This window comes from Dama dama, chromosome 24, assembly GCF_033118175.1.
Source record: "Dama dama isolate Ldn47 chromosome 24, ASM3311817v1, whole genome shotgun sequence".
In the NCBI taxonomy this organism is placed as follows: Eukaryota; Metazoa; Chordata; class Mammalia; order Artiodactyla; family Cervidae; genus Dama; species Dama dama.
The window spans coordinates 47,533,831-47,560,833 of NC_083704.1; the positions used below are offsets into that span (position 1 = coordinate 47,533,831).

Below are 27,003 nucleotides of genomic sequence, written 5' to 3' on the forward strand. Positions count from 1 at the left end.
CATTTCCTAGGTATGTAACTACTGCTGAACCTCTCCGAGCCATAGTTTCCTCATCTGTAAAAATGGGCATGATAACTAAAATCTACCTCAGAGAGCTGGTACAAGGATTAAACGAAGTTGTATGTTCAAGGCACTCAGCATAGGGCCTGGCCCATACATCGGATAGTTTTAAAACAGAAATGTCAACTTCTCCTTATATATTAACACACATTTAGAAGTTTTCAGTGTCCCCCCACACCCACCTCCCCCCCCTAAGAAAACATGGGAGAAGTATAGCTTTTGCTCTTTCTGGATGAGTTTTACTCTCCATGGTTTCTCCTGGAAACTGTATCTTCCACTGGGAAAAAGGGATTAGAAGTTCAGATGCTTGAGATATTTCAAGATTCGCCAGTCCTGAAGAGCAAAACTTTACAAGGCAGCCGCTTTGACGTAAATTTGGTCAGACGGCTACTCAGATGATAACTCTCAAGCAGCATGGCTCACACTCAACGTGCCACCGAGGCACCCGAGGGTCTTGTGAAAATGCAGATTCTTATTCAGTAGGTCTGGGCTGGAGCCTGGGATTCCAGGTTTCTAGTAAGTCCCCATGCAATACTGAGGCTGCTGGTCCAAGGACTACATCTTGGCAAAGTGCTAAAGCAGTGCCATCTAGTTTAGTAGTCACTAGTCACATGTGGTTTTATGTATATAAATATAAACTGAAATATATATATAAACTGAAATATATATATAAATATATATACGTAAACTGATATCACTTCAACTATAAAATTCAGTCTCTCAGTTACACTAGCCACATTTCAAGTGCCCAAGAGCTGCAAGTGGCTCACGGCTGCCCCTGGAGATATGGGACATTCCCACTGTTGCAGAACATTCTACTAGACCAAGCCGCCCTAGAGGTTACAGACAAGGGAAGACTGAACCCAAAATTACAGTCTTTGATCACCAGACCACCCCCATCCAGAATGCCAGCCGACTCCAATTTTCTAAAAAGTCTCAAACACAAGACAAAAACAAGCCTGTCTTTCCTAACCAGCCCCAGATGTTGCTGTGTAGCCTGCTAGTAAACCTCCAGAAAATACTTTACATATCCCTTGGCATCAAGTAACAAGGGGAGAACAGGGGACCAACTTGACACATAAGTCCCTCCTGTTGTTGCAGCTGGTTACAAAAACTTAATGGACACACCAGCCTGCTGAACACTTATTTCAATATTTCATGACCAAGCTGTCACAAGAAGATTTGACAGAAGTCTCTCCACATCAGCTCCTTTTGGATGGAAGCATTTACGTTACCTGAATCCGCTTGCCACTAAATCCTCAAGAGGGAGATAAACACCTCGGAAGATCCAAAAGAAGTCTTCGAGATGCATGAAGGCAGCTCTGAGCCCCTCAACAAATGCTGGGTTTATCTCCCTCCGTAGGTTTTAGTTAAGCTGGCCACAGAAGCGATTCTGTTAAGAAGCCTTTAAATGAAACACAAGAAAAACATCTGCACTGCCATGACCAGTCAGCACCCTTGGTACTCGCCAGAGGCCGCCTCAATCTGTAGACTGTGACTCTGGTTGGGGTTCTGTTTGGGTTCCCTAATGTTTGGGACAACTAGCAGTACCAGTTTCCCTTCGGGAAGAGTCAGACTCTCAAATATAAACCAAGTGCATGGACCCAGGTCCAAAGATACCGATCATCAATCTGAGATACAAGGATGAGTTTTCATCCATCCATTATTTTCAAGACCCAGGGGCCGCTGATGGTTCTAGAGAAATCCCTTTAACCAGAAATCATCTTTTGGGATTCTGGTGTTATTTCACAGCCAGATTGCTATAGCTGACTCAGACAGCTAGTTGTCTTCAGTGTCCTAAGACCCAAAGGCATCCCCAATGTTCCTAGTTTGCTGAAGACTCTAATCCAACCTTGAATGGCGTGCCCTCTTTAAGCCAGGGTGAGAAACAGCACTTCCTGCCATTCTAATAGGTCGGGCTACATAACCACCTGCCACAATGCGAGGACTGGCATTAACGTGGCGGCTATTAAGAGCAAGGTTCTGGAGCCTCACTCCAGCTGGTTCCTAGGAGCTGTATCTTCTCTGCACCTCAGTTTTTCTATCTTTAAAAGGAGGGTCAAGAAAAACCTATTCACCAGGCTGTTGCAAGGACTGGGAAGTAACACCGGTACAATTCTTAACACAGTGGCTTGCACACACATAAATAAATCAGCCTCATAAAATAAATCACAATTGACTTTCTCAAGGAAAAGGAAGCCAATAATAGCAAGCTGAACATCACAGAACTGTTAGTTTTGTGTTTGTTTTGTTTTAAAAGCCCTCCTTATCCCTTAACCAATGATTAACAGGCCTTCTTTGTCTCTCTTGGATAAATATTTAGAAAACAAACTCATTCCCAAATGCTAAGGAGTTTTGTTGACTGTGGCTGCTTTTTGCTTGCCCCAACAGTCTCCTGTCCTAAATGTGACTCTGCCCCAGGAAAGCTCCCCTACAACTGGCGGCATCTGTGGTCAAAATGCGCCGGGGCCCCTGGCACAGAGTCAGAGGTTGAAGGGGCCGTGGGAGTCCAGGGCCTCACTGGTCAGGCTGTGGCCAAGGAGATGGATGTTTCCTTGCGTCTCACCTGAAGGCTCAGAACAGTGAGGCGGCGGGCATCGTCCGAGGGCGCGATCACTGGTACCAGGTAGGGACTTTCGGGAATGTGCTCGTCATTGAACTTGATGGACACCTCGTAGTTACCTGTGGGGAGAGGAGAGTCCCACCATGTCAGAGGTTCCGGGAGCGCAGTCCCAGAGCATCTGCCTGGTTCTGGGAAGAAGAGAGATCCCCTCACTGCCCACAGCACGCCCCCGCCCATGGCTGTGACTGACTGGTTCAGAGAGGGTCACCTGGCTCACACCAGGCCAATGCGATTTTCTTAGTTGAATGAGGGCACGTATTCTTTTTTTTTTTTTCCCATCTTAGATATTGTGTTTAGCAATTTCAAAGACTAAAGCACCGAAGTGTGTCTTTTGTGCTTTGCCTGTGTGTATGTGAACCCATACACACATCAACATCTGCGTGTACGCCCAATTTCTTTCCAAAGGAGAGGCTTGTGACCAAGCGTTGTATCAAAAATGATATGCTTAAGAATAAGAAGGGCCTCATGTAACTAGGATCCCATTATTGATCCTGAGCAACAAAGAGTAGGACAGAAACTGTGAGAACAGGGGCAGAAGCAGAGTGATGACTAGAGAAGAGAATCCAGTCAAGGAGGAAGGGTGGGGATCCTTAACCTGGGCCCAACAGGGCCGCTACACAGGACCCAGCAGATCCACCAAACTTGAATGGGAGAAAACTGTATCTTTATTTCTACTAACCTCTAACTGTAATTTAGCACTGCCTTCCTCTAGAAATGCTGACAAGAACCCACAGTGCATTAAGAATTGCGATTTTTTTCACCAAAAAACAATCACTCTTCAGTTTTATATGTATCCTGACACAGCAGTTACACTCATTACCACTTAGAAATGACGGGCGTTAACAGACCATCACAAAGTCATATGATTTAACGTATTCATGAAAACCTGTATACGTTGCTACGTTACTTATCTGTTCCTTTAAAAAGATTTTGAATACAGTACTTTAATTGATTTCTTTTGTGATCCAAAGTAATTTATTTCATGTGTTTAAAGATATTTCCCGAGATGGTCCCCAGGGGCTTCGCCAGATGCCAAAAGGATCCATGGCACAGGAAAGGTTGAGACCCCTGCTCAAGGGAGCTCAGATGCTGAGGCCCCTCTTCCGGGGCAGACACACCAGCCTCTGGTCAAGGGCGGGTCAAGAGAGGCTGCTCAGTGGGGACAATGAACCAGCTGAACAAGAGTACACGGGGTGAGGCCAAGAGAGAGGCCAAGAGACAAGGAGAACAAGATTTCCTGCCCCTTCAAGGCCTGGTGGGATACACCACAACTGGATTTCTAGGAGACATTCCCATGTGCCCATACAGAAAAGCTCCTCTTCTACTGGTGCTAGCCTGGTGAGTTTCTATTCCTTACAACCAACCATCCCCAAACAAGGATTAATGTCCTCCATTGGCCCCTAAGTACCTACCAGGTTCCTGGGCAATATAAGACACACCACAAGATCCGTTTTTATGGTCATCGAATGTAATCTCAGCCTTACTGGGGCCCTCCACAGCAATGGAGAGGCCCCCGGCGCCTGCCTCCCGGGTCCAGATGCTGAACTCCGCTGAGACAGAGAAACATCTGGTCAGTGACTGAGCCCTGGTGCTGGGTTTCGTTTGTTCCCAGCACTTTCCTCTTTCTCTAATACCAAGCAGAGCCCAAGCAAGGGCACTGCAGATGTATGCTAAGTACCATCCATGACTACACAAAGTTCATGGCATCAGAGCATCTTCTGAATACATGCAAACCAAGCCAGAACAAGATGAGATCATGCAATTTGGTTTCCACAGATTTTCCCACCCAGCAACCACCACTGCAAAAGACCACTGCCATCCGTTTTAAAGAATTCCAGCATGTTCCATACCTGCAAGATGCTCTGGAAACAGTTTTATGACCCTGATCCTTTCTGAGACACTCAGAACACTCACCCTTAAATTACAGACTCCAAGAAGTCCCTCAGGGAGACACTTGTTTAGTTTTGGGTTAGCAAGCAACTCCCAAATGTCTTTAGCCACGGAAGCCTTGTTTTAAAGAAAGCCCCTTCATACCACCAGTCAGAATCACTCATACAAAGTCTTCCTTTCAGAACAGGATGAAGGGTGCAGGGTGCTCACGCCACCGGGCTGAGTTCAGTCTCCTCAAACAAAAAGAAAGCTGCCCAGACACTCACCCGGAACTCCGGCTTCTCCTCGCTCCAGGCCAGGGCCGCCTGCCCGGACCTTGTGAGCACCCCCCTCGCCCAGTGGCCCCACAGTGAACTGGAAGGGGCTGCCGGTGACGTGCTGGCCGCGGTACTTGACACTGACGGTGTGAACGCCCATCTCCTGGGGCACGAACCGGACGCAGTGCGAGTTCTTCCCCACCGGCACAATCTCTGCCTCGGTCACGCGGCCAGAGGGGCTGGTGACGTGGGCCGACATGTCACTGCTGTCGATTTCTGAAAGGGGGCAGGCAGAAACAGGGGGTCGGGGTGAGGGCCCGAGGTGGGACAGGACATGCAGGGCAAGCAGCAGAAGGCGAAGTGAGTGCAGCCCAGGGGTGGGGGGTGCTCAGGCTTCCTCTCATCCAGGCTGGATGCCTGCCCTCCTGTCTCCCTCAAACCCCTGGGTGCTTGTCAGCATGGAGACAGCATGGCCCTTCCGGCCACCCAGTGCAGAGAATGTTCTGGGGGCACTGACAAGCGCTTGCACAGCCCTCCTGGCTGGAGCTGAGTTAATTCCTTCAGAGTTAATTCCACACAGAGCTTTCAAACCAGAGCCTGAGCTGATAGTCACAGCGTGTAAATAACAACGATGATGGCTCAGATGTTTCTAAGCCAATGTGACATGGGGCTATCGGCATGCTTACCGGGGCTCTTTTCCATAGGTACAAACAGAAAAAGCACTGTCAAGAAGCATTGGCATTTCTTCTAGGTAACAAATCTAAATGCATTTAGAGGAGAAAGTGAACTTGGGTCGGTCCCAGTGGCAAAGGGAAAACCACGCGTGAGCGAAGCTTTGAGCAAACTGAAGACCAGAAGCCGTGCTTCCAGAAACACAGCGCCTTGGGTCCCCAGCGCTAGGAAGCAGACCGTGTCTGTTCCACACGATGTGCTCGGCCATGCCAGCGACTGTGCTTGCGTGACGTGGTGGAGACAGGTGCGCTGCAAGCCAGGTGACCAAGTAATGCCATCACCGAGGGCAGCAGGAAACCGCACCCTCCAGCCCTACGGGCTCCGGGTAGCAGCTCATGACTCTGAGCCCTGAGGAGGCAGGAAGGAGGTTGAGGGGAGGCCAGCCCACACGGCCTGGGTCTGCAGGACCTCTGCTCCCTTCTAGCTGATGAGAGGGGATGCGTTAGGTAAGGAGGGGAAAGTGGTCTCCACCAGTCATCAGGGAGCACTGAAAAGAGGAAGGAGTCAAGAGTCAGACAAGACTTGAGAGAAAGGGTAACCGTCCTCATCACACAAAGAGAAGACACAGACAGGCAAAGGCAACAGGGAACGTAATTCCCCAAATAAGGAAAGTGAAGAAATGAAAACACAGTTCATCTGCCTAGTGACTGGAGAAATGGAACTGAAAACTTCCTTTCCATCAGACTGATCAATGTGAGAAATCGCTACTCAGTACCGGTGGGGAAATGGAGAAACACCAATTTGTTTTCTGGAGGACTGGCCGCCGAGGCACAGCAGCATCTGAAATGTGTGGGTCCCGCAATCCCATTCCTGGGCATCAGTCCACTGTGATGAGAGATGTCACAGGGCACTGACTAAAGAAGTCAGGGATGGAGATGAGAGTACCTGAAATGATGATGCATGTACCTACAGGTGAGATGGACTGTTAAGCAGCCAATCAAAGATGATGGGGAAGTGTATTTTAGTGTGGAAAGATGCCCACAATATAGTGAGCAAGAAGTGCATCAGTGTGACCAGAGATGGAGCCTGTCTGTCTAGGAGGCTGGAGGCACCCAAGGTCCAGCTCTGGACCTCAAACATGAATCACAGTCTCCATGAATGGTGGGATACCAGGTGACACTTACTTCCCCCGGTTGTGAAAAAGTAAAATCTATTTTACTTTTCATGGACAGGCCTCTGTGAAAACAAGTAAATACATAAAATTAAATTCAAAAAGTAGGAAAGGGTAACCCACTCCAGTATTCTTGCCTGAAGAATCCCATGGATGGAGGACCCTGGTAGGCTACAGTCCACGGGGTCACAAAGAGTCAGACACAACTAAGCGACTTCACTTTCACTTTCAAAAAGTAGTCCCCCATAGCAAACACGGACAGTACCTTCTGGGCCAAGCCCAGACTTCTAGTGGCGCCCACTGCCTGGACCCACGAGCCCCTCAGGCTCACCTGGGATTTTCAGGTTCAGGTCACAGATGCTGCCAACAGTGGCCACAGACGGGGCTCGGCTGGTACGGGTGATGCTCTCCTTGACTCTTCCCTCCCCGCTGATTTTCACGGTGAACGGGCTCCCTGCAAAAACCGAGAGGGCCCTTGAGAGTGGCCCAGAGCCCACACATAGTGTTTATGGAAAACCAAGCACGGGATGCAGAGAGCAGAGGGGACCACACATACCAGGCACGTGCTCATCAGCAAACTTGGTGGAGACAATGTAAATGCCAGGCACGGTAGGGAAGTAGGAGACCTTGCAGGTGCCGTCCTCCAGGTCCTCGGTCTGGATGTCCACCTTGCTAGGGCCTTCCACTGCCAAGGAGATGCCTCCGTAACCTGCAACACAGTTGCCCGGGGCCGCTATGACAGCAACTCATCACGAAGGGGAGCTTGATGAATGCAGGAAGGACCTCCACCCCAGCAAATGCTCCAGACAGCAGAAAAGACAGTAACAGTGGCCCTGTTGGACAGCCCTGGGCAGAAGAGTCAATTACAGGTTCCTGCAGTGAAATAAATAACCTGGCTGAATATGGTCTTGACCATACTTTTTTCTCAAGGCTATCTACTAACATCCCACCGACCACCTGTCCTGCAGAACCCGCTGGGGAAGATACATCCCCCACCTGCCTCCAAGAAAGGCATGCACTGTCTGGAGGTTTATTACCAGCTGCAGGCTTGAGAATCTGACATTTCCAACTGCTCCTAGATCCCTTGGCTGTCCTGCCAGGGAACTGCTAAGACAGCAGATCTAAAGCTTTAAGAACTTAAGGAATCAACAGAGAACATCAGCCTATCAGGACCAGAAATTCTCCAGCTCCTTCCCTGGGGAATGTGACTTTGTCCAGAAGTCAGTGAAGCAGCCCGTCACTCATGAAGGCAGAAGATCATGACTCTGGAAGGTGGAGTAGCTTGGAGTATGCCAAGCTAATCCAGATCATCCAAGAGCAAACAGGAAGAAATTCCTCATTTCCTTGAAAGTCCTGCTCAGCTAAACATGACCTTGGCCAGCTGGCCCAACATTCTTAGCTTAGGATGAGGCAAGGAGACCCTGGGAAGCTGAGAACAATGGTGGGAGTATTGATAATGAAACAGCTCACGGCTAACCCTGGGCTGCAGTGATAACCACATCTAAAGATCGATAGCTTGAGGATGCTCAGAAAGAAAAGAAAGCTGGCGGGATAAAAAGGCAAAACAATCTGAGCAAAAAGAAGCCCGTTCCAAAGGACTGGGCCTCTTCCCCTGGGTCCACTCCCACACACACCTGCATCTCTTGTGTCCACGATGAAGTCAGACATCTCGAAAGTCCGGCCTTCTGACAGGCCACGGCCATAGACTTTGGCTCTGCGGGCATCCCCAATCTCCGACTGGACCACCATGATGGATACGGGGCTGTTGGCCACATGGTTGCCGTTCTTCTTGATGCTGACCAGATGTTCACCCACCTCCCGGGGGATGAAGGAGATGCCTGGACCGGAGCACAGATTGGGGTTTGTAAGGTGGGAGAGTGATGTAAAGGGGAGGAAGCAGAAGGGAGACAAGCTTGAAAGAATGGAAATAGGACTTCTTTCTTGACTTTCTAGCAATGTCCAAGAGGGTTGTCAGCATCAAAAGGTGGACGTGCTTGGATTCTGACCATGCACGTGACCCAGCGGGTTTATCACATCATATTCCAGGATGCTACCAATCTCCCACGCAAGGGCTGGGATCCCCGACATGGTGGGAATCCCCATCTCCCACTCAAGATGGCAGCCTGGGCTCACCAATGTGATTGTTGGGCAGCCTCTTCAGGAGACAAGGCTCGTCACGACCAGACGGGGCCTTGATGCTGGCCGTCAAGGTGCTGAGGTCAGTCTCGCTGATGTCGAGCAAGAAGTCGGCGGCTGAGCCCAGCTTCACCTGAGAGCACCGTCTGTTGTCGTCTGGGAAACACCACCCCCAACATAGCTCGGTTACACATGGTCACCCTAACTCTCCAGAGTCCTCACATCACACACCATTTACAGGTGGACAGGCAAGAATTAGTTAAGCAAAGTTAAGCGAAAAAAAAAGAAAAAAGTGCCCCGGACAAGGAGCAGACCTAACCAAGAAAGAATGATTGCTACTTATGCCTGGTTACAGGGACGACAACAGCTGGCAGGAACTAGAGACCTGGGTCCACACAGACTATGTTTATATCCCATCGAGAGCAGGATTTGAACACAGAGCGCAGTGGGAGTCAGGAGCAGAGCTCTGAGTCAGATAGTCTCCACCTGAATCCCAGAATACCCGTGAACCTAGCTAAGTCACTGTCTCTCCGACCCTCAGTTTCCCCATCATTAAAAGGGAGACAAAAATCTATCTAAGGGTGATGTTGATAAGCATCTTTGAGCTCATTCACTCATGCAGTACATATTATTTGAATGCCTCTCTTTGAGGGCTTCTTTTTTGGACCCTGAAGTCAGACTGGCACAAATAAGTGCCTGAAAAATGGTTGCTTGCTTTTCCCGGGATTGCCGGCTGAAGGAGGAATTTGGCCCATCCAGTGTTGGCCTTGCACCCCTAGTTTGTTCCCAAGGAGTTTCTGTGAGACTTAATCTCAGACAGATGCCCAGCCTGCTGCTCTGGGTCTGAGGGGAGAGGTCCTGGTTGGAGCAGAAGCCCGGCGACTCTACCTGTGATCTTGGCTGTGAAGGGGCTGCCAGGGATGTGTTTGTCATTGTACTTGACCAGAATGCTGTAGTCGCCCGGCAAGGTGGGCAAGTAGGTCACCGTGCAGGTCCCATCTTTGTTGTCAATACAGCTGATTTCGGCCTTTGAGGGCCCCTCGATAGCCAAGTCCAGGCCACCTGTGAGTGGGAGGAGAGGGGGAGACCATCAGGGAGAGGGTTTCTTTGTTTCAAAGGGGATCAGCACTCCTCCGGGACAGCCCTGATGCTAGGACGGACAGACAAACACAAGCCATGGGAGCCACAGGCAAGGCGGGTAGGTCAGAATAAAGTGATTGACACAGTGAAAGTGCCATGGGGAGGACACTCCACCCTCGAAATTCTTCCTGCAAGTGACCCTCAGGTTCTGTTCTTCCAGATGTGTGGGATGAGGAAGGGACAGAACCCCACTTGCCAAGCACACATACGGGAGAGAGTGTCACACACAGAAACATCGCTGCTGACTGGGGCTGGATGCCACTGAGAGGATCCCATTAAAACCACACATTAGAAATGTCTGTGATGACAATGGGCATGGGCATAGAGCTTTATCTAGAATAAACTGCTAAATCATTCATGTGGCCCTGGGGATACATGTATAGATACAAAAAAAAAGAAAAATGTTATGTACCAAAATACACTTAGATTTCAGGCAAGTCACAGACAACACTTCATAGTATGACTGTGACTTTAATCAGAACACAAAGGACTTTAAAATTTCTGTTTTGGGTAAAAGACAGAGGAGCTCTAACAAGAGATTCAAATGAGAAAAGACAAGATAGATTCTACCATTCAGGAGCCTCATTTTTAAAGGCTTCCATGGAACTGCATTCCCAAAACTCTCCAAATGAAAGCAGATAACCGAGAACTACAGTACCTTCTCCCGCGTCCTCGGTGACGATGGTGAAGGTGGCGGTTTTGTTGGCCACCCCGTACACCAGGCCCGGGCCGTAGGCAGACACACTCCCACTATTCGGGTAGTTCACGTAGAACTGGAGCGGGCTCTCTGGGTTTGCAAAGAACACACACAACGTTGGGACTCATGGAGGGATGATTCAACTAACAGCAGGGGTAGGCGTGTCCTGGGCAGAGCAGAAGCAAGAGGAGACTGCGGGGTTCACCATCCTAGGACACCCAAGGCGGGGCTACTCACTATGGACCCTTCAGTGATCACAGGAGACACAGTCCTGAGCTGGAGGGAACAGCTCCACAGGGTGGGAATGACCCCCGCTACATGCAGTGTGACTGGGAGGGCCTTTGGGAAGGACATTTGCTTCTGGCTTTCAGAATTTGTGCACTCAGCCCCAGGAACCCATCTCACTGTGGTCCTCTGGCCCACCTACTCCAACCCCCAACCCTGAACAAGTACTTCCATTTTCAGAGTGGTCAGATGCAAATTAGGAAAAGACGCCACAGTCCAATGATTGGGGGTTGGTTAAATAAACACTGGACTTGTAGGTCATTAAAAATAATGAGGGAGATCTATGTGTACTAACTCAAGAGATTATCCATATGTGTTACATTAAAAAGAGAAAAAGGTGTTTTTACTACTGTTTAATCATTTATAAGACATACTTCATTTGCAATGAAAATACTTGTTCACCACATTGAAAGATGACTGGGTTTTTTTGAGTATTTTAATATTAACTGGATCAAGGTAGGGAACTAGCAAAAGGGAAAAAATTAAAATTTAACAATTCTTCCTAAAACGTGTGTCATTTTTTTGGTATGCTGGAGAAGGAAAGACTTTTAAATGGGAAATTTTTATTCTTTTATGCTTTGGTTAATTATGATTAATTAAATACTTGGTAAAAGTAGAAGACAAAAATAAAAAGGATAATTGCTATATTAATATCAATATCTCATTATAGTAATACCAAATATAATATTAATACCCTATATAATATTAATACTCACTATAATATCTATATAATAATACCCTATATAGTAATATGGCACTAGTGGTAAAGAACCTGTCTCCCGATGCAGGAGTCATAAGAGACTTGGATTTGATTCCTGAGGCAGGAAGATCCCCTGGAGGAGGGCATGGCAATCCACTCTAATATTCTTGCCTAGAGAATCTCATGGACAGAGGAGCCTGGCAGGCTACAGTCCATATAGTAATATATACCCATTATAATAGACCCTTATGTAATATCAATACCATTATCCCAGTCCAAAATAGAACAAAATTGCATGTTTATTTGTCGGTATAGAGAGACAGTTGTGGAAGTAGAAGGAATACGATAGGAAGACTTTTTTTACTTTTTCTGTATCTGCATCTTTAGAATATTTAAATAGAAGCAGATAAATACACTGTTCCTTTGAACAAATATTATCCTTACACATAAACTAAATCAAACATCAAACTGGGAGAAATATTTGCAACTCCTATCACAAAGGGCTAATCTCCCCAATATTTAAATTGCCCTCAGAAACTGATACGACAAAGGTCAATAATTGAACAGAAAAATTGAGCCAAGGATACAAATGTCTAGTTCAAAGAAAAAGAAACAGATATAATACTTAGCCGCATAGAAAGTTGCTCAAGCTCACTCATAAGAGAAATGCAAACAAAGCAATACTGTTTTCTAACTATCCATTTGGTGAAGATCTAGAAATTTGACAGCATATTCCACTGGCAAATTGGTGGAAAAGCAGGTGCTCTGTGACATGGTGGGTGGATGTGTGAACAGGAAGAGCCTGGGTGAAGGGTGCTTTGCTGAGACCTGTCAGACAGATGGCTGTGCCTACATCCTGCGAATACTCCCCTGAGAACCCAATCTCTCAGATACACCCTGTAGGTATGAGAGGACGGATGTGAAAAGCTATCCACTGCCGCAGGACTAGTGGTTGCAAAAGGCAGGAAAGAACTCTATTGGGTCCTCGAGCGGGTGCACACGTGATGTTCACCCGAACGGTGGGACACCATGAACACACTCTACTATTCAGACATGCAAAGCTCTCCAGGTTATAATGTTAGGTGAAGAGTAAGGTCAGAATAATGAGCAGTGAACACTACCGTTTACAAAACAAAGAGGGATTAAAAATCTGTATTCGCATCTCTCGAAGAGTCTTAAAACTTATTTGGAAAATCTAACGTAAAAAATCAGTAATGGTCAGGTTCAAGGAGAGGGTAGATAGGGGACATGGGTGGGAAGGAAACCTTCCTCCACATCGTTTTTAAACTATTTGGCTAGGTTACATACTTAAAATATTACACTAAGAAATAAAGAACTATTTAAACAATTTAAAGAAAAAGAAAGTAATCCTATGCTGGGCTTCCCCAGTGGCTCAATGGTAAAGAATCTGCCTGCAATGCAGGAGACGCAGGAGATTCCATCCCCAGGTTGGGAAGATCTCCTGGAAGAGGGCGTGGCAAACCACTCCAGTATTCTTGCTTGGAAAATCCTCATGGACAGAGGAGTCTGGTGGGTTACAGTCCAACATGTCAGAAAAATCTGGACACAGCTGAGCACAAGCACACATGTGCTAGTGGATGGATGTGAAATTTGAGCTGGCTTTCCTTGTCAAGGGCAGAGTGACAATAAAACAACATATCCTCTTCTCACAACCTCTCCTCCTGTCCCAAACCCTGATGCTACTTCGGGCTCTGCAGGCCAGGCTGGAAAGTCCCTTGACAAGTCTCACATTTTTTTCTCCCTGCTTCACCCCTTGGCCATGCTAGGCACAGTGACGAAGACAAAACAATCCCAGACCGAAAGGCCTGCACTGTGACCCGGGCCACTCGGCTGCACCGTCCCTGCTGGAAATTAGCCAGATCTGCTGGGGTCACAGGCTGCTTGGTTCTGCAGGGAGGCCCACACTGCATCCCCAAATCTGACACCAAGAACCACACGGCATCTGACTGAACGACTGACTCCTGACTCCTGGAGACCTGCGGGGCCGGGCGGCAGAGGCGCGGAAGCCGACTCACCAGGAATGTGGCTACCCATGTACTTGATGTGCATCTCATGGAGGCCGACCTCCGTGGGGGCGTATCTGACCGTGACCGTGCCATCCTTGTTGTCCACAATCTCGGGCGTGGCTGTCTTCCCGGAAGGCATGTGAACCTCTCCTGTTGGAGCACATGGAGACAGGACAGTGACCCCACCAAAGACTGTCCCGCCAGGAGCCGAGCACAGAGGCACAGGCTACCTTCACAGCAAAGGTTCTCAGACCCAAGAACACTCACTGCTGCGTAAAACACCAAGCTCCGTAACAGGAAGCAGAGACATACCTGCCTTCATTCTGTTCTCTTGTGTTTCCACAAAATGCAGCAGGCAACCCACAAGCAAAGGGTCTTTTGAACCGACAGCCATTAGAAGCTTAAACAGGACTTGAGAAGACCACGAGACCAATCAGACCAGTAAAGCATCAAGTCAGACAGAAGCAGGCATTGAAAGAAGGCAAGGAGAAGTAACTCTTACACAACAGACCTCGGGGACAATGTCACATCTGGAAGAGTGGAAGAGTCAAAAAAGGCAGGAAGAGGCGGGGGAAGAGGAAGCTGACAATCAAGAGAGATATTAACACAGTGGCTCTCCCTCTATAGACAATTTCTGGTCCTTTCTTCAGCATGCAAGTTATAAATGAACCTGCTCTTCAGAAACACACATAAATACACAGAACATTTTGTGATCTCAGGGGCTCATGGACCGACTCCCTACAGCCAGGGATGCTGGGTTCTGAACCCCAGGTCTGGGGAACAGGTGGAACCAGCTCCTGAGCACCGTATGGATAGCTAGTGAGAGCCAGTGAGGACAAGAGGGCTTTCCCAATAGTGCTTACCGGTGATTTCTCCTTTCCTGACTGCAAATGGAATGACCAAGTCGAAAGGCTTAAACCCCAGGCCGTTCATGTTGCTCACTGGGACATAGGCCTCTTCTGTTACCTAGAAACAGGAAGCAGCGGTCACTGGGTAAAGTGGGCAACACTTCCCCAGTGTGGGCTGGGGAAGCTGCAGGGGGTGGGTCAGGGCAACTGGGAATTTTGCAAGCTCGTCCAGCCAGGATTCAAGGATATGGCTGCCCATGCATTGCGGGCTTTGTCTAACTGGCTCTGGGGCCAGAGTGGACGGCACCTGAGGGATGGATTGGAGGAGTCATGCTGACCAGTTGCTAAAAATCCCTAGGCTGTTTGCTTGTGAAATTCCCAGCAGTGCCCACGGGGAAAGTGGAAAAGTGAGAGACAGCAATGTCTGTGAGTCCCAAGAGGTTCCACCTGGAAAGGTTTAGTTGCTGGTGGCCTGGAAAAGAAGGTGCGTTTTAAGTGGCAGAAAGGAGCAGCAGTGGCTTTCTCCCTCAACAGAAACCTGATGTGCAAGTGGCGGCTTTGAGAGTCAGCAGGAGGGCTGAGGACAGCTGTCCGTCTTTCTCTTTAAATGTGGAGACCAATTACACCGAGCGTGATCACAGACATGGTGGCGGGCGATTCGTGGAGCGCAGACGATGACACGGGTGGGTCTCATTAGAGAGAAAGCGGGGGCCATGGTGATGGGCTGATCAGTGGGGACAAACCAATGACCAGGACACCCAGAGGGCTTAAGCAATCCCCCAAAAGCAGGCTGTAGCTTTTCTAAAATGAAGGGTGAGTAAACACAGACGTGGAAAAGGGAAAATGTAAAAACAAAAACCAAAAGTGTACCCAGGGCCTGAATCCAGGGGGACATGCATTTACCGGTGCCTCCTTCACAGCTGCGACTTCCCCATCTGTGGCCTGGTCAGTGGCAAATGCAAATTAGTTGGGAATCACACTGGAGGGACATCACTACTCAGAAGATTCTACCACCCGAGGTCTCCCCTCCACCCCCATCTCTTCTGCCCAGCAGGGAGCCACTCACTGCGGCGGGAGCCCATATTCTTCCCTCCCTTTGTGGACAGCCAGCTGGCCTCCTCTCTTTGAATGTCAAATCCACCTGCCCCCTGAACCCGTGACCCCGCTTCTAGGAAGCAGAACTATAGAAGTACTAGCAGGAGAGTCCATAGGTATGTGATGTATGCAAGGGATTTTACTGGTGCTATTCATTGTCAGGGCAGGCTAAAACAACCCAAATGTCCATCTGTAAGGGAGTCGGTTAAGGAAATTATGTAAGTGTGCACAGTGGACCCCAGTGTAGCCTCTGAAGAGGTGATTGTGTCTGATCAATTAATATAGAAGGGCATTTACAGCACATTGAGTGAAGGAAGCAAGATGCAAAGCAATGTGCATGGTGTAACTTGGTGTGTTGTTTTTAATATTTTGCCATTTTTTTAAAAAAAAGTATTTATTTGGCCATGCAGTATGTGGGATCTTAATACCTTGGCCAGGGTTCAAACCCATAGCTCCTGCATTAGAAGCACAGCATCTTAACTACTGGATCATCAGGGAAGTCCCTGATGTATTCTTGTTGTTGTTGTTAATTTGGCCATGCCACATGGCATGTGGGATCTTAGTTTCCTGACCAGGGGTTGAACCTGTGGCCCCTGCATTGGAAGGATGAAGGATTAACCTCTGGACCGCCAGAAAAGTCCCGAAACTGATATGCTTCTTGTACAAGTTAAAAAAAAACCTAACACTGGCCACCCCTGCAGCATGAGATTGGGAACGGGGACTCTTGTTACTTGGTATGTGTCAATAGTAGTCAATGTTCTAAAAGTTTTTATAAATTCATTTTTTCAAAACCAGAGACTTAAGGGACGGGCCCCTTCTCAGTTCCCTCTTCTACTACAACAAAAGGACTGGAGAGACCTCTCTGGTGGTCCAGCGGTTAAGACTCTATGCTTCCACTGCATGGGGCACAGGTTCCATCTCTGGTCAGGGAACGAAGACCACATGCCATACGGTACAGCCAAAACATAAATAAAAATAAAAGAACTAGAAATCCTCCCCTATGGAGGAAAACTTCCGTGTCCATGTTTAGTCTTTCCTGTGAATTCTGGCATGTCAGAAAGGTGCTTCACTTATAAAGGCAGCTTGGTAAACTTCAACATTTGAAATAGCCCTATTCCCCAATTCCCGGACCATCTCAGACTGGGGGCGAGTCCAGGACACCTCTGCCGGTAAGATCTTTCAATGGCTATGCTATAGCCTTTGATCAATGACTCCTCAACGGCAACAGGCAGAGAAGCTGCAAAACCCATGCCTTGCTGTGCGCACCTGTGTGAAGTATTTAAACGAACCAGCCTGCTGGGGCTCCTGCACATATTGGCTACAAAGAAAGTACTGATGTTCCTGTCCCTTTGGCCCCAAGCCTGTAGGGAAAGGCAGGAAAACTACCCACAAGAGGCCAATTAACAAAAAGTCACCCCATCCAGGAAAGGCTGGAGGAAGTTCAGAGAATGAAGACCTAAATCGTGTGCCCTGAGTGTCACCCCCTTCTGCCTTTGGCAGTCGTTGGCAGGGGTGAAGACCATTTACACCAAGTAGTCTTGCTTTGTATGTATCCCAGGGCTGAAGGGACATTCCTCCTAAAGAGTTTGGCGGCCCCCACTTCAGGTTTCTGACTCATCTGCTAGAACAGTCCTTGGTGTGCCCTTCTGGATTTCCTCATTCCCACCCTCTAAACGTGGTCTCTTTTCCCCAGCTCATTTCTCTAATAGGATGGCAACCTCTGCCCAATCTAACCAACCAGAAAAAACTCCTGTGGGCTAAAACAGATTCTTAAAGCTACAACTGGGACTTCTCTGTAAATTAGGACACAAACTCTCTAGCTGCCTCTCTTTCTCTCCTGAAGGAGGAAAAACACTCCCAAGTCAACAGTGTCAAACGCTGACAAGTATCTCCATCCTTGAGACATAAAAGGGTTCCAGGTCTCGGGCACAATGTTTACAGATAAGCAAACGTCTATGGAAAAGAATAAAGGTACAGCTGTTTACAGAGTGGGAGACAGACGTGACCTGCTGCTGCAATGGTCTTCATGCCCTTCTCTGCTGCTGTGTAAAATCAAATAGTCAGAAGGAGCTTTGTGGGCCATGCATGCGGCCAGGCCAACCGAGGTCTGTGAACTTCGTGGTCTGCTCCCGTTACATCAAAGGACATCAGTGAGGACAGTGCTCAGCGACAGTGCAGAACGGGCAGTCTGAGTTCAGCAGACTCAGCCTGATCCCTGCTCCTATGTGGCATTTGTAACAGGACCAACAATGCTTAGTTTTAGGGGTGAAATGAAGGACTTCTCCTAAGGTTTCTAACCCCTTTTCCTGGTGTAAGAACCTAAGTAATCAAAGGAAGATCTAAATGTCACTCAGACTTGAAAATTACAGGGTCTAGCCATTCTCTGGCCCAGAGGATTTGCATAATGCCTTCCTTTTATTGCAGATGTTCCTAGCTTCAAAAGACAAGCTATTTCCCTCTTACCATCAAAGTTCTGAATCTTTCCAAAACACAACTGGAGGTACTTTGAGTCCTGGTACATTAGAGACAAGTCTGTAATATCAAGAGCTTGGGAGCCTCTCTCCTCCGGGGGAGGAGAAGAGGAAGAACCAGCAGAAGGAAAAACTGTAATGTTTTACTTACGGACATTTTTTGGGTCAAAGTGTAATTTTTCTGAACTGGGCTTAGGCCAGAACATGGCCTAAGACCCAGTAGCATGATGGATACTTTGATTGCCAATATGATTCCTTAAAACCACTTAGAGACAAAGTATCCTTGGGTCTCTAGAGATTATTGCAAGATCCTGATTGCTTAAGGAAAAAAACATTTTTTTAAACAGAAAAAAAAAAAAAAAAACTGGCCCAGGAAGTCTCAGTCCAGGTTTAACAATCAGCAGCTGTTACTGGCTGTGCTAACAACTACAAACTCTAGAGAAGGTAGTTTCCTTACCATGACAGTGAAGGGACTGTTGGGAATATCGACACCACCAAAGCGCACATAGATGACATAGGTGCCCGGCTTTGCAGCTGTGTAGAAGATGTCATAGGTGCCATCCTCATTCTCGATGACATCGGCCTCAGCCTCAGTGCCGTCTGGGGTCAAAACTGTGCAGGTCACTTTGCCCTTCCCGGCGGTCTTGGCATCGACCACAAAGCCCACTTCCTCGCCGGTTTTCACAGTAGAGGCGATTCCAGGCCCTGGAGAAAAGTTTAGGAGGAAAGTATGGGAGCTTCGACCACAGACATCTGCCCTAGAGGCCCAAGAACAAACTGCACACGTTTGTTGTATCTGTGAATGAACATCAGACCCTCAGCTGCTGCTGTGCAGAGGGATGGCCCAGAGATGCCCCAGGGAAGATGTTTCTCCAGGGAGCATTCTATTCATCACTTATTAACTAAATAAGGAGCATCTGTGAGTTCTGAGTGACAACCATATGTTAAACCCACTTTGCTGGCATTCCAGGGTATGGGGATGAAGGCTGACTTTCATCAGCAAACACATCCTGGGCATTTAAGTGCCAGATACATACAAAGGGGAGCACACCAGAGTCTCAGCTCTCAAGATGCTCAAAATCTAACTGGGCAGATGGAGGCAGGCTGGACACTAAGAATGACAGCTCAGTCTGCAGTGGAAACACGGAGGGAGGACTAAGTCACAAAAAAATAATAGTAATGATAATAACCAGGGATTCCCTAGCAGTCCAGTGGTTAGGATTCCTCATTTTCACTGCCTGGGATGTGGGTTCCATCCCTGTTTGGGGAACTAAGACCCCAAGAACAGCGTGGTGCAACAACAAAAAGCAGTCAATGATTGTTCTTCAGAGAAGCATCCTACAGCACATCTAGGTGAAAGTTCAAAGATACATCCCAGGGTTGCCCCATCGACAGAGGCATTCCTGATAAAGGGGAATTCTGAAGGATGGGCACTCTAAGCTAAGGAAGACTCACAACCTTTGCCTCCAAATGATGACCAGTGTCTGCCCCCCCTCATCTTTGGCACCCCTTTACTGATGATCCACAGACCAGGGAGTGCAAAAAGTATGAACTGAAGGCACCCTGGAAAAAGAAACCAAAGTGTGTGGGAGCAGCAGGGAGTGATCAGCACACAGAGACAGTGAGCAGTGGAGGGAAGGTGACAGTCTGGCCCTGAATGACAGGCTAAGAGGAGGGGCCAAATGAGACCCCAGGCTGAGCAGTCTCCTGCCTCAGCTGGGGGAGGCAGAAGAGCCTGGAAAGCCAAGAGGAAGTCCCCACCTCTTCAGAGTCCCTTAACCAGCAAGATCAAACAAGGCAATCCTAAGGGAAATCAATCCTGAATATTCATTGGAAGGACTGATGCTAAAGCTGAAGCTCCAATACTTTGGCCACCTGATGCGAAGGGCCAACGCAATGGAAAAGACCCTTATGCTGGGAAAGATTGAGGGCAGGAGGAGAAGGGGACGACAGAGGATGAGATGGTTGGATGGCATCACCGACTCAATGGACACGAGTTTGCACAAACTCCAGGAGATAGTGAAGGACAGAGAAGCCTGGCATCTGCAGTCCATGGGGTCAAAAAGAGTCAGACACAATTTAGCAACTGAACAACAACAACAGGTTACCAAAATGCAATCCAGCTGTCCCTGGAACAGCATAGACCTAAGAGGGGGCAGACTGGTCAGTGTTACAGAATTTCTCAATTTTGTGGTGGGTGCTGAGCCAATATGAACAATTTATAACCTTGCCAAAGGTTTGGCTTTTACAACCTAAAAGCAAGAAGCATTTCTCCATTCAGAATAAGATGAGAGAAATAGGAAACATCCAGGGTAAACTTCTGTAAAGTTTTATTTAAAGAGAAGCAAATCTGTTTCCTTTCAGAGATGGAGATTTATGGTTTGAAATCTGCTTGAAGCAGCATCAGAGTTGCTCATGATATTGAAATGGTTGTGTCTTAGAAATGGAAGGAACTATGATGCTCGAATATTCCTAGAAAATTCCCGAGAAACTCAAACATAAGTCCTGAGTATTGAGGAAAAAGCTAGGTCCTCTAATGGGTTTCTCTAGTGCTGGCCTGAAATGCTCGAGTAAATCTCTAAGACTAAACAATCTACTCATGAAAGGCATACATTTGATGTTTTTTATGGGAGCTACCATCACAGTTGAAATCTCAACAAATCACCCACTTTGAAAGTAATTATAATAGTTTCCACGTGCCAGCACTGTGCTAATCACTTCTCACGTCTGACCTCATCTGATCTCTCTGTAATAGCCCTGTGAAAGTCTCTGATCCTTGGAAGAACTTCATGAACTTAAATGTTTTCCAGAAAGGCCTTCCGTCTAAGTCTGACTGAGGCTGAGAGAAGCTGAGCATCTTGCCCGGATCACACAGTGATGAGATGGCATGTGCTGGCTTTGTGATGCCAAAGTCGTTGAGTTGCACTCACCCGTGGCCAGGCACTTGCTGGCATCACCCGTCTGTGTGGCCCGGATGCGGTAGGGAGACAATGGGATGTCATCCCCGCCATAGGTGACCCCAATCATATACCGTCCAGTCTTGTCCGGGATGTAAGTGACAGCGTACGTGCCATCTTTATTATCGTGGACAATGGCTCTTTTGGGTTTCCCCTCTTGGTCCTGTGGATCATAGAGAAATGCTATTTAGGATGTTGTCATCTAATCATTCAAGAAAAACCTTGACACATTTTGCTCATTAATTAATGTGGGGAAAGAATTTCTGGTTTAACACATTTTGCGAGTGGTGGAAAGCAGAGGGTCACAGATCTGTGACGGACATGGCTAATTTTAGTGATTTTTCTGTCAAAGGAACAAATAGTTCTATCTCCAAATCCACTGAAATGTAAGGAGGCAAGGGTGCAGAGGCTCCTGCATCCACACCAGCACCTTCACTCCCCCTTCTCTCTTTACCAACAGGATTCTAATTCTTAGCTAGGTGTGCTGTTCCCAGAACATGAGACGCCACTTCCTAGTATCCTTGGCCACTAAGTACATCCATGACTCATGACAAACGCCCAGCACATGAGAAGAGGGTGGAAGTCTTAGGAGGGACTTCTAATTGGGCTGCTTAAGAGAGCTGATTGCGTTGAAGGTCCCTTCTGCCTCTCCTCCTCCTCCTTGCTTGCCAAGTGGGTTGGATGGCCAGCATACCAGCAGCCTCAAGGTTCATAAGGAGAACTCAGGGAAAGAAGTCACACGCTAGAACAGAGGAGCAGAGAGGTGGAGCCTACTTCTTTCCTAAGTCACACAGCACCCAGGGACTTTACCTGGCCTCCAAACCTCTCTAACAAGAGAGAACTATGAATGCGTTTAGCCACTTTTATTTAGGGGTTTACTGTGATATACAGCAGAACTTAGTCCTAACTAATCCAATGAGTAATTTTAAACATTCAGAAATTTAAAATTTAGGAGCAGTTATAATAGGGAGCAAAATACATGAGATTCACCAAAAAGTGGTACCTAGAGTTAAACCCTTAGATTTCTCAGGCGAGCACGTTTGTTCCCCTGAACAATTACTGACTCTCCAGTGGGGAAATCTGACAAACATTTTCGTGAGATCAGGAACTGGTTGTTAAAATCTGATTCTTATCCCTGACTGGGAAATTAGATCTTACTAACGCAGTTTGGCTCCAGAAAAATCACTCAAAATTACCGTTATCTGAACAGCAAGCAGGCCTTCCCCAGCATCTCTGGCATCGATCGCAAACTCCACAGGCAGGCTGGCAGGCACACCATAGGTACTGAGGCCAGGGCCGCTGGCGGTCACTTTGCTGGCATCGTATGTGGGAAGGACCTTGACCTTAAAGGGACTTGACAGACATATGCACATCCCAAGTCAGTATGGATACACTTCAGTCCAGCTACATCTGACCTCTCTCACACAAAGAGACTGGGATTGAATGGGGAATTTCTAAAGCATTTAGGACTCAAGAGCCTTAAATCTGGAGAAATTTACAACCACTTAACCATCATATAGCAAATCAGCTTTCCCTTACTGAATTCCATGGGATACCAACTAATATCCATAATAGTTTGGCAAACATGGGGTTAAACACATGTAACCCACTTTTGTTTTGCTAACACAATGGTCACCAAAATGGAAAGAAAAAATATTAAAACTGATGCTTTCAATATTATCCCGTCCTCTTATATTCTACATTTTAGTGTGTTTTAGATGATTCAAAACCTATTAATCAAGTATTAATAATACTACAAATGTAACTTATGATTTATACATTTCCATGGAGCTAGAGCTTTATGTAAAATATGTATATTAGGAGTATAGGTGAAAATTCAAATTTTAAGTATGCTTAAAAAAAATTCTTTGTAGACTGTTCTGCGAGATGAAGAGCTTATATAACATTCCTTGTATTAATACGAACAACATCTCTTGAGAATGCTATTGTCAACCAAATTCTCAATTAGTAAAAAAGTAAAAAAATCTTTGCCCTGATTAGAAAACAAGTTGCACAGTCACCAGAAAGAAGACTTTGATGAACTAGTGCACTTTTTAATTTCAGCTCATCTTTACATTAAAGGTGGCTGAAAGGAATAAATGTAAGGGGGCACCAAGAGAGGAGGAGACACAAACACCATGGCCAGTGTATTTTAACGCTTGTGTAGGGCATGCAGGTTTTTAGCAATGCTGACTGGATGGATGGATGGATAGATAGATGGATGGATGCATAAATACTTGGATGGGTGGATGGATGGATACATGGATAAACAAATGGATGGGTAGATGGATATACGGATAGATACACAGATGGGTACATGGATGGGTGGATGATGGATGGATAGATAGATGGAGACATGGATAGATGAATGGATAGAAGGATAGCTAGATGGATAAATACATGGGTGTATGAATAGATGGATAGGGCACCAGAGCAGAGTTAATCATGAGAGAGGAGGTTTTGAGATTGACTTGGACCCCTTCTCTAAGGGTCAGGAGCTTACCTACGAGGGATCTCTTCATCAGCGTATTTAACAGAGACCACGTAAGGTCCCTCCTGGGATGGGGTGTAGGTCACTGTATGTGTGCCATCACCATTGTCCACCACGTTCACTGGCTCCACCAGGCCTAAAAACAGATGAGAGGGCTGTTGGAACTGCCTGGTCTGCCCTTCACTCCACCCTGGGCTGAGCTCAAAAAATATTACATTCATCCCTGAGAGCTATGAGTTTCCACTGAGTAACACACAGGCAAGCAGGCCATAATCAGAGGTCTAAGAAATCACAGGAGACAGGATGGTCAATTCATGGTTGCACAAATGCAACCATGACCCTAAGAGACACCTTTAGCTTTTTGTTGGCTCAAGTACACTCAGTTGGACCGAGAGTATAATTAAGGAGACTGCCTGCACTTGTTGCTGGAGGGGGCATGCTGCAGACATGCTATCCTTTCAAGCTGGTTAGGCATGCTTGGGATGTGGCAATTTCAGTCTACAGCCGAAAGAAGGCCAAAGAATCCAGAACTCCGAACCGCAAAAGGTAACCAGCGGGCCAGCCAGTCAAGACTTGTATCCACCTTTGAGCAAAAACCACTATGGCGCCAGCATGCTGGGTGTAGCATGCAGGGCAAGTGAGAGTACATTAAATCATAGTCAAGGCATGCATTAGGTTGGTAGATTCTAGATCCCAGTTCTAGTCAAGAGTCTCAAGAAAGGGTCAACGGAAGGGGGGCCTAATCAAAGCATGCCATACTCATGAAGTAGATGAGGCAGGCCCAGGGCAATTTCAGAGGCAAGGCCAGCAAGAGGCATTCAGGTTCCATACATCAGAGCAGCAGCCAGTGGGAAAATGCAAACCTGTCTCCATAACGTCACCCTTCCGGTCACGTTTAAAGAACCCTGAAATGGCTTTCAAGGGGCTGCGCCTTGACCAGGAAATCCTCTGATCAGCTAAAATTAAAAGGCTGTTATTTTGGTGTCCTCTGTAATAGAGGTAGATGTTTAAATAAAGCTTTTCCCTCTTTCTTTCTTCCTCTTCCTCACTCTCTCTCTCATATACACACCCACACACCCACACACGCACACGCATGTGCAGAGGTCTTGAAGCTCAGTAAGTCGGTGGAATCAAATTCCAGCCCTATGACTTCATTTCCCCAAAACCACTTCTGCACTGAGCTTCAAAGGGCATAACCTCCTGCTAAACCCCAGTAAGGAGAAAGTTCCTCTTCAAAGTAGGAAGCCCTTATTCACCACTCCTGTGAAGCCAAGAACACATCTTTGAGGGAAAATCCAGATAACTCAAGAGATGAGGCAGAGAACGGCACATTTTTATATGTTGGGAGAGGAAGTGCGATTACCTACCGAAATAGGTAAATTTCAACACACATCCACACTTGTCCCAAAAGGGCCTGCTGGCCACACCCAACCCAAATTGCTTTCCAGGCTGCAAAAGGGCAGGTCAAACTGCCAAGGAAGCCCATTCCCCAAGAGACTCCTCTCTTGGGAGCTGGGACAACGACAAGGCGGTGTGCCACGGGGGCTAAGTATTGGTCCTTTCCAAAAATCTGGACTGTGATCCTACATGAGCACCAAGGCAACCTGAAGAGAGTTAACGCCTCCACCTTCATCACTTGCCCAAATCCAGACCCACCCGCTCACCGATAAATACCAAAACATACTTATGCAGTTCCGATAATTTCACATGGGAGAGCCCAAATACTGCTTGCTTCACGTCACTACTTCAGAAAAAATATATACATAAATTTTTAAAAAGACATTTAGGGTTACATTATTAAATGAGGGGAAAGATAGGCTGCTAGAAAAATAACAGGCCTGCCTACTTTTTAAGCATGAACTCCCACTGTTTAGCTAGCACACAGAGCGACAGAGTAATTTAAGAAATTTAAGTTCATGACTAAACTCATAAGCAGCCTGCTCTGGATCAGGCTGCCTCTGTCCTGGGCAGGAGAGCATTGACAGGAAGGAAGGGTGTGTACCTACCTCGTGGACCCATGACCCTCACTTCCAGAGGGGCCAGGCCAGCCTTGCTGCTGTCCACCGTGAAGGACTGCAAGACGCGAGCTCGGACACCGGAGCCCAGCCCAGGGCCAACAATCTTGACCTTGCTGGGGTCCACAACATCCTTCACAGGAACCCTGAAGGGGCTGCCTAGAAAAGAGGTCATGGGATTCTAAGTACGACCCCCTTAGTGACTGGTGAGCTTGTGTGCACCCAGAACCACCCTGCTGCCCCACACTTAGGCTCTCACTGTATCACCTCCTGTCTTGCTGTGTGCATCCATGTGCACCTACTATGTGCAGACATGGTGCCAGGTGCTAGGTGCTAGGTCCAGAGTACTGAATAGTGCTCTAAGATTTAGGTAAACAAGTCACTATACCATCATATGTAACACAGACTGGGGATGTGTAGAAGGTATCAGTAGACTCTGAAGGTAATGAATCCAGGCCTGTGCCACAACTAAGGTCTGGCGCAGCCAAATAAATAAAGAAAAATAATTTTTTATTAAAAAAAAAAAAAAAAAAGACTACTGAAACTTGCAAAAGGCAGGGAGGTTGAGATTTGAGTAAAACACTAAATACAGAAACAAGAGCTAGGCTAGAAGCCTTTAGGGAGTCCTCTACCAAGGAAGACCAAGAAAGACCTCCCCAGAGGTCAGCCAGAGACAGGACCCGCGGTGTCCCCAGCACCGCACCTCAGGCTGTCAAGTCCATCACCAAGGAGTGACATTCACCTCTTACAGGAGACCCCATGCTCCCCGAGACGCCTGGCAAAGTTAATGATGTTAACTGCCATGTAAGTTGAGGTTTCTCTGCTTTGCACTGCACAACATTTGTACTTTGTAGAATCAAGGGTGGTAAATAACAAAGACCACACAAAGAACCAAGGCTCTGGTTTTGTTTTTTTTTTATAATAGCCAGGCTTCAATGGCATCTGATTTTTCAGCTAACTGAAGTAAATGGCTGACCCTGGCAAAGACAAGCACCATGCTCCATGCTGGAAACAAAAAGGAGCTTTATTTTAAATACAGCTGAGGAATTCAATGCGATGGCAATGAACAGACTTTAAAGCCAATCACCAAGTTCGCCTCCCGTGGAAGTGGTCTGAACTTAGCAGGAGAGTAGCCAAGAACCAACAAGGTAACTTCAGATCTAGAGTGGTAGATACCAAGCAATCTATGCCACTCTCCTGCTCTGTGATCCAGGCAGACATGACCAATCAATCACAACGGGCTTTCTTCCTGATGCACTCATTCTAGTCAATCCAGTGGTGGAAACAGTCACCACCAACAGACCCCAGCTGGCCCATCAGAGGAAACCAATATGCCATTGTGGGTAAGACGGATACCTTGTTTGTGTCATGCCAGCTAAAACCATACTAATATTTAACCAACCAGAATTCCTATGAAAGTAAATTAGAACCAGGGTGTTGAATGTTTCATGGCAGAAACTCGGCATTC

At 47.2% G+C, this 27,003-nt stretch overlaps 1 protein-coding gene across 5 annotated transcripts in view; it reads right to left on the reverse strand.

Moving 5' to 3' along the window:
* Nucleotides 1-27,003, reverse strand: part of FLNB (filamin B) — a 136,573-nt gene that overhangs the window by 11,808 nt on the left and 97,762 nt on the right. Inside the window, exons 25-42 of one of the 5 annotated variants that reach the window (XM_061128271.1) lie at nt 25,527-25,694; nt 24,384-24,476; nt 23,533-23,656; nt 22,226-22,382; nt 21,003-21,192; nt 18,530-18,777; nt 15,377-15,448; nt 14,522-14,624; nt 13,668-13,808; nt 10,608-10,736; nt 9,698-9,871; nt 8,807-8,965; nt 8,308-8,511; nt 7,230-7,382; nt 7,005-7,127; nt 4,840-5,106; nt 4,096-4,233; nt 2,627-2,742 (exon numbers count right to left, since the gene is read on the reverse strand). In XM_061128271.1, the coding sequence (XP_060984254.1) occupies nt 2,627-2,742; nt 4,096-4,233; nt 4,840-5,106; nt 7,005-7,127; nt 7,230-7,382; nt 8,308-8,511; nt 8,807-8,965; nt 9,698-9,871; nt 10,608-10,736; nt 13,668-13,808; nt 14,522-14,624; nt 15,377-15,448; nt 18,530-18,777; nt 21,003-21,192; nt 22,226-22,382; nt 23,533-23,656; nt 24,384-24,476; nt 25,527-25,694 (2,759 nt within the window). The remainder of the gene's footprint in view (nt 1-2,626; nt 2,743-4,095; nt 4,234-4,839; nt 5,107-7,004; nt 7,128-7,229; nt 7,383-8,307; nt 8,512-8,806; nt 8,966-9,697; nt 9,872-10,607; nt 10,737-13,667; nt 13,809-14,521; nt 14,625-15,376; nt 15,449-18,529; nt 18,778-21,002; nt 21,193-22,225; nt 22,383-23,532; nt 23,657-24,383; nt 24,477-25,526; nt 25,695-27,003) is intronic. The other 4 variants (XM_061128268.1, XM_061128267.1, XM_061128270.1 and 1 more) reach the window with 4 other exon arrangements.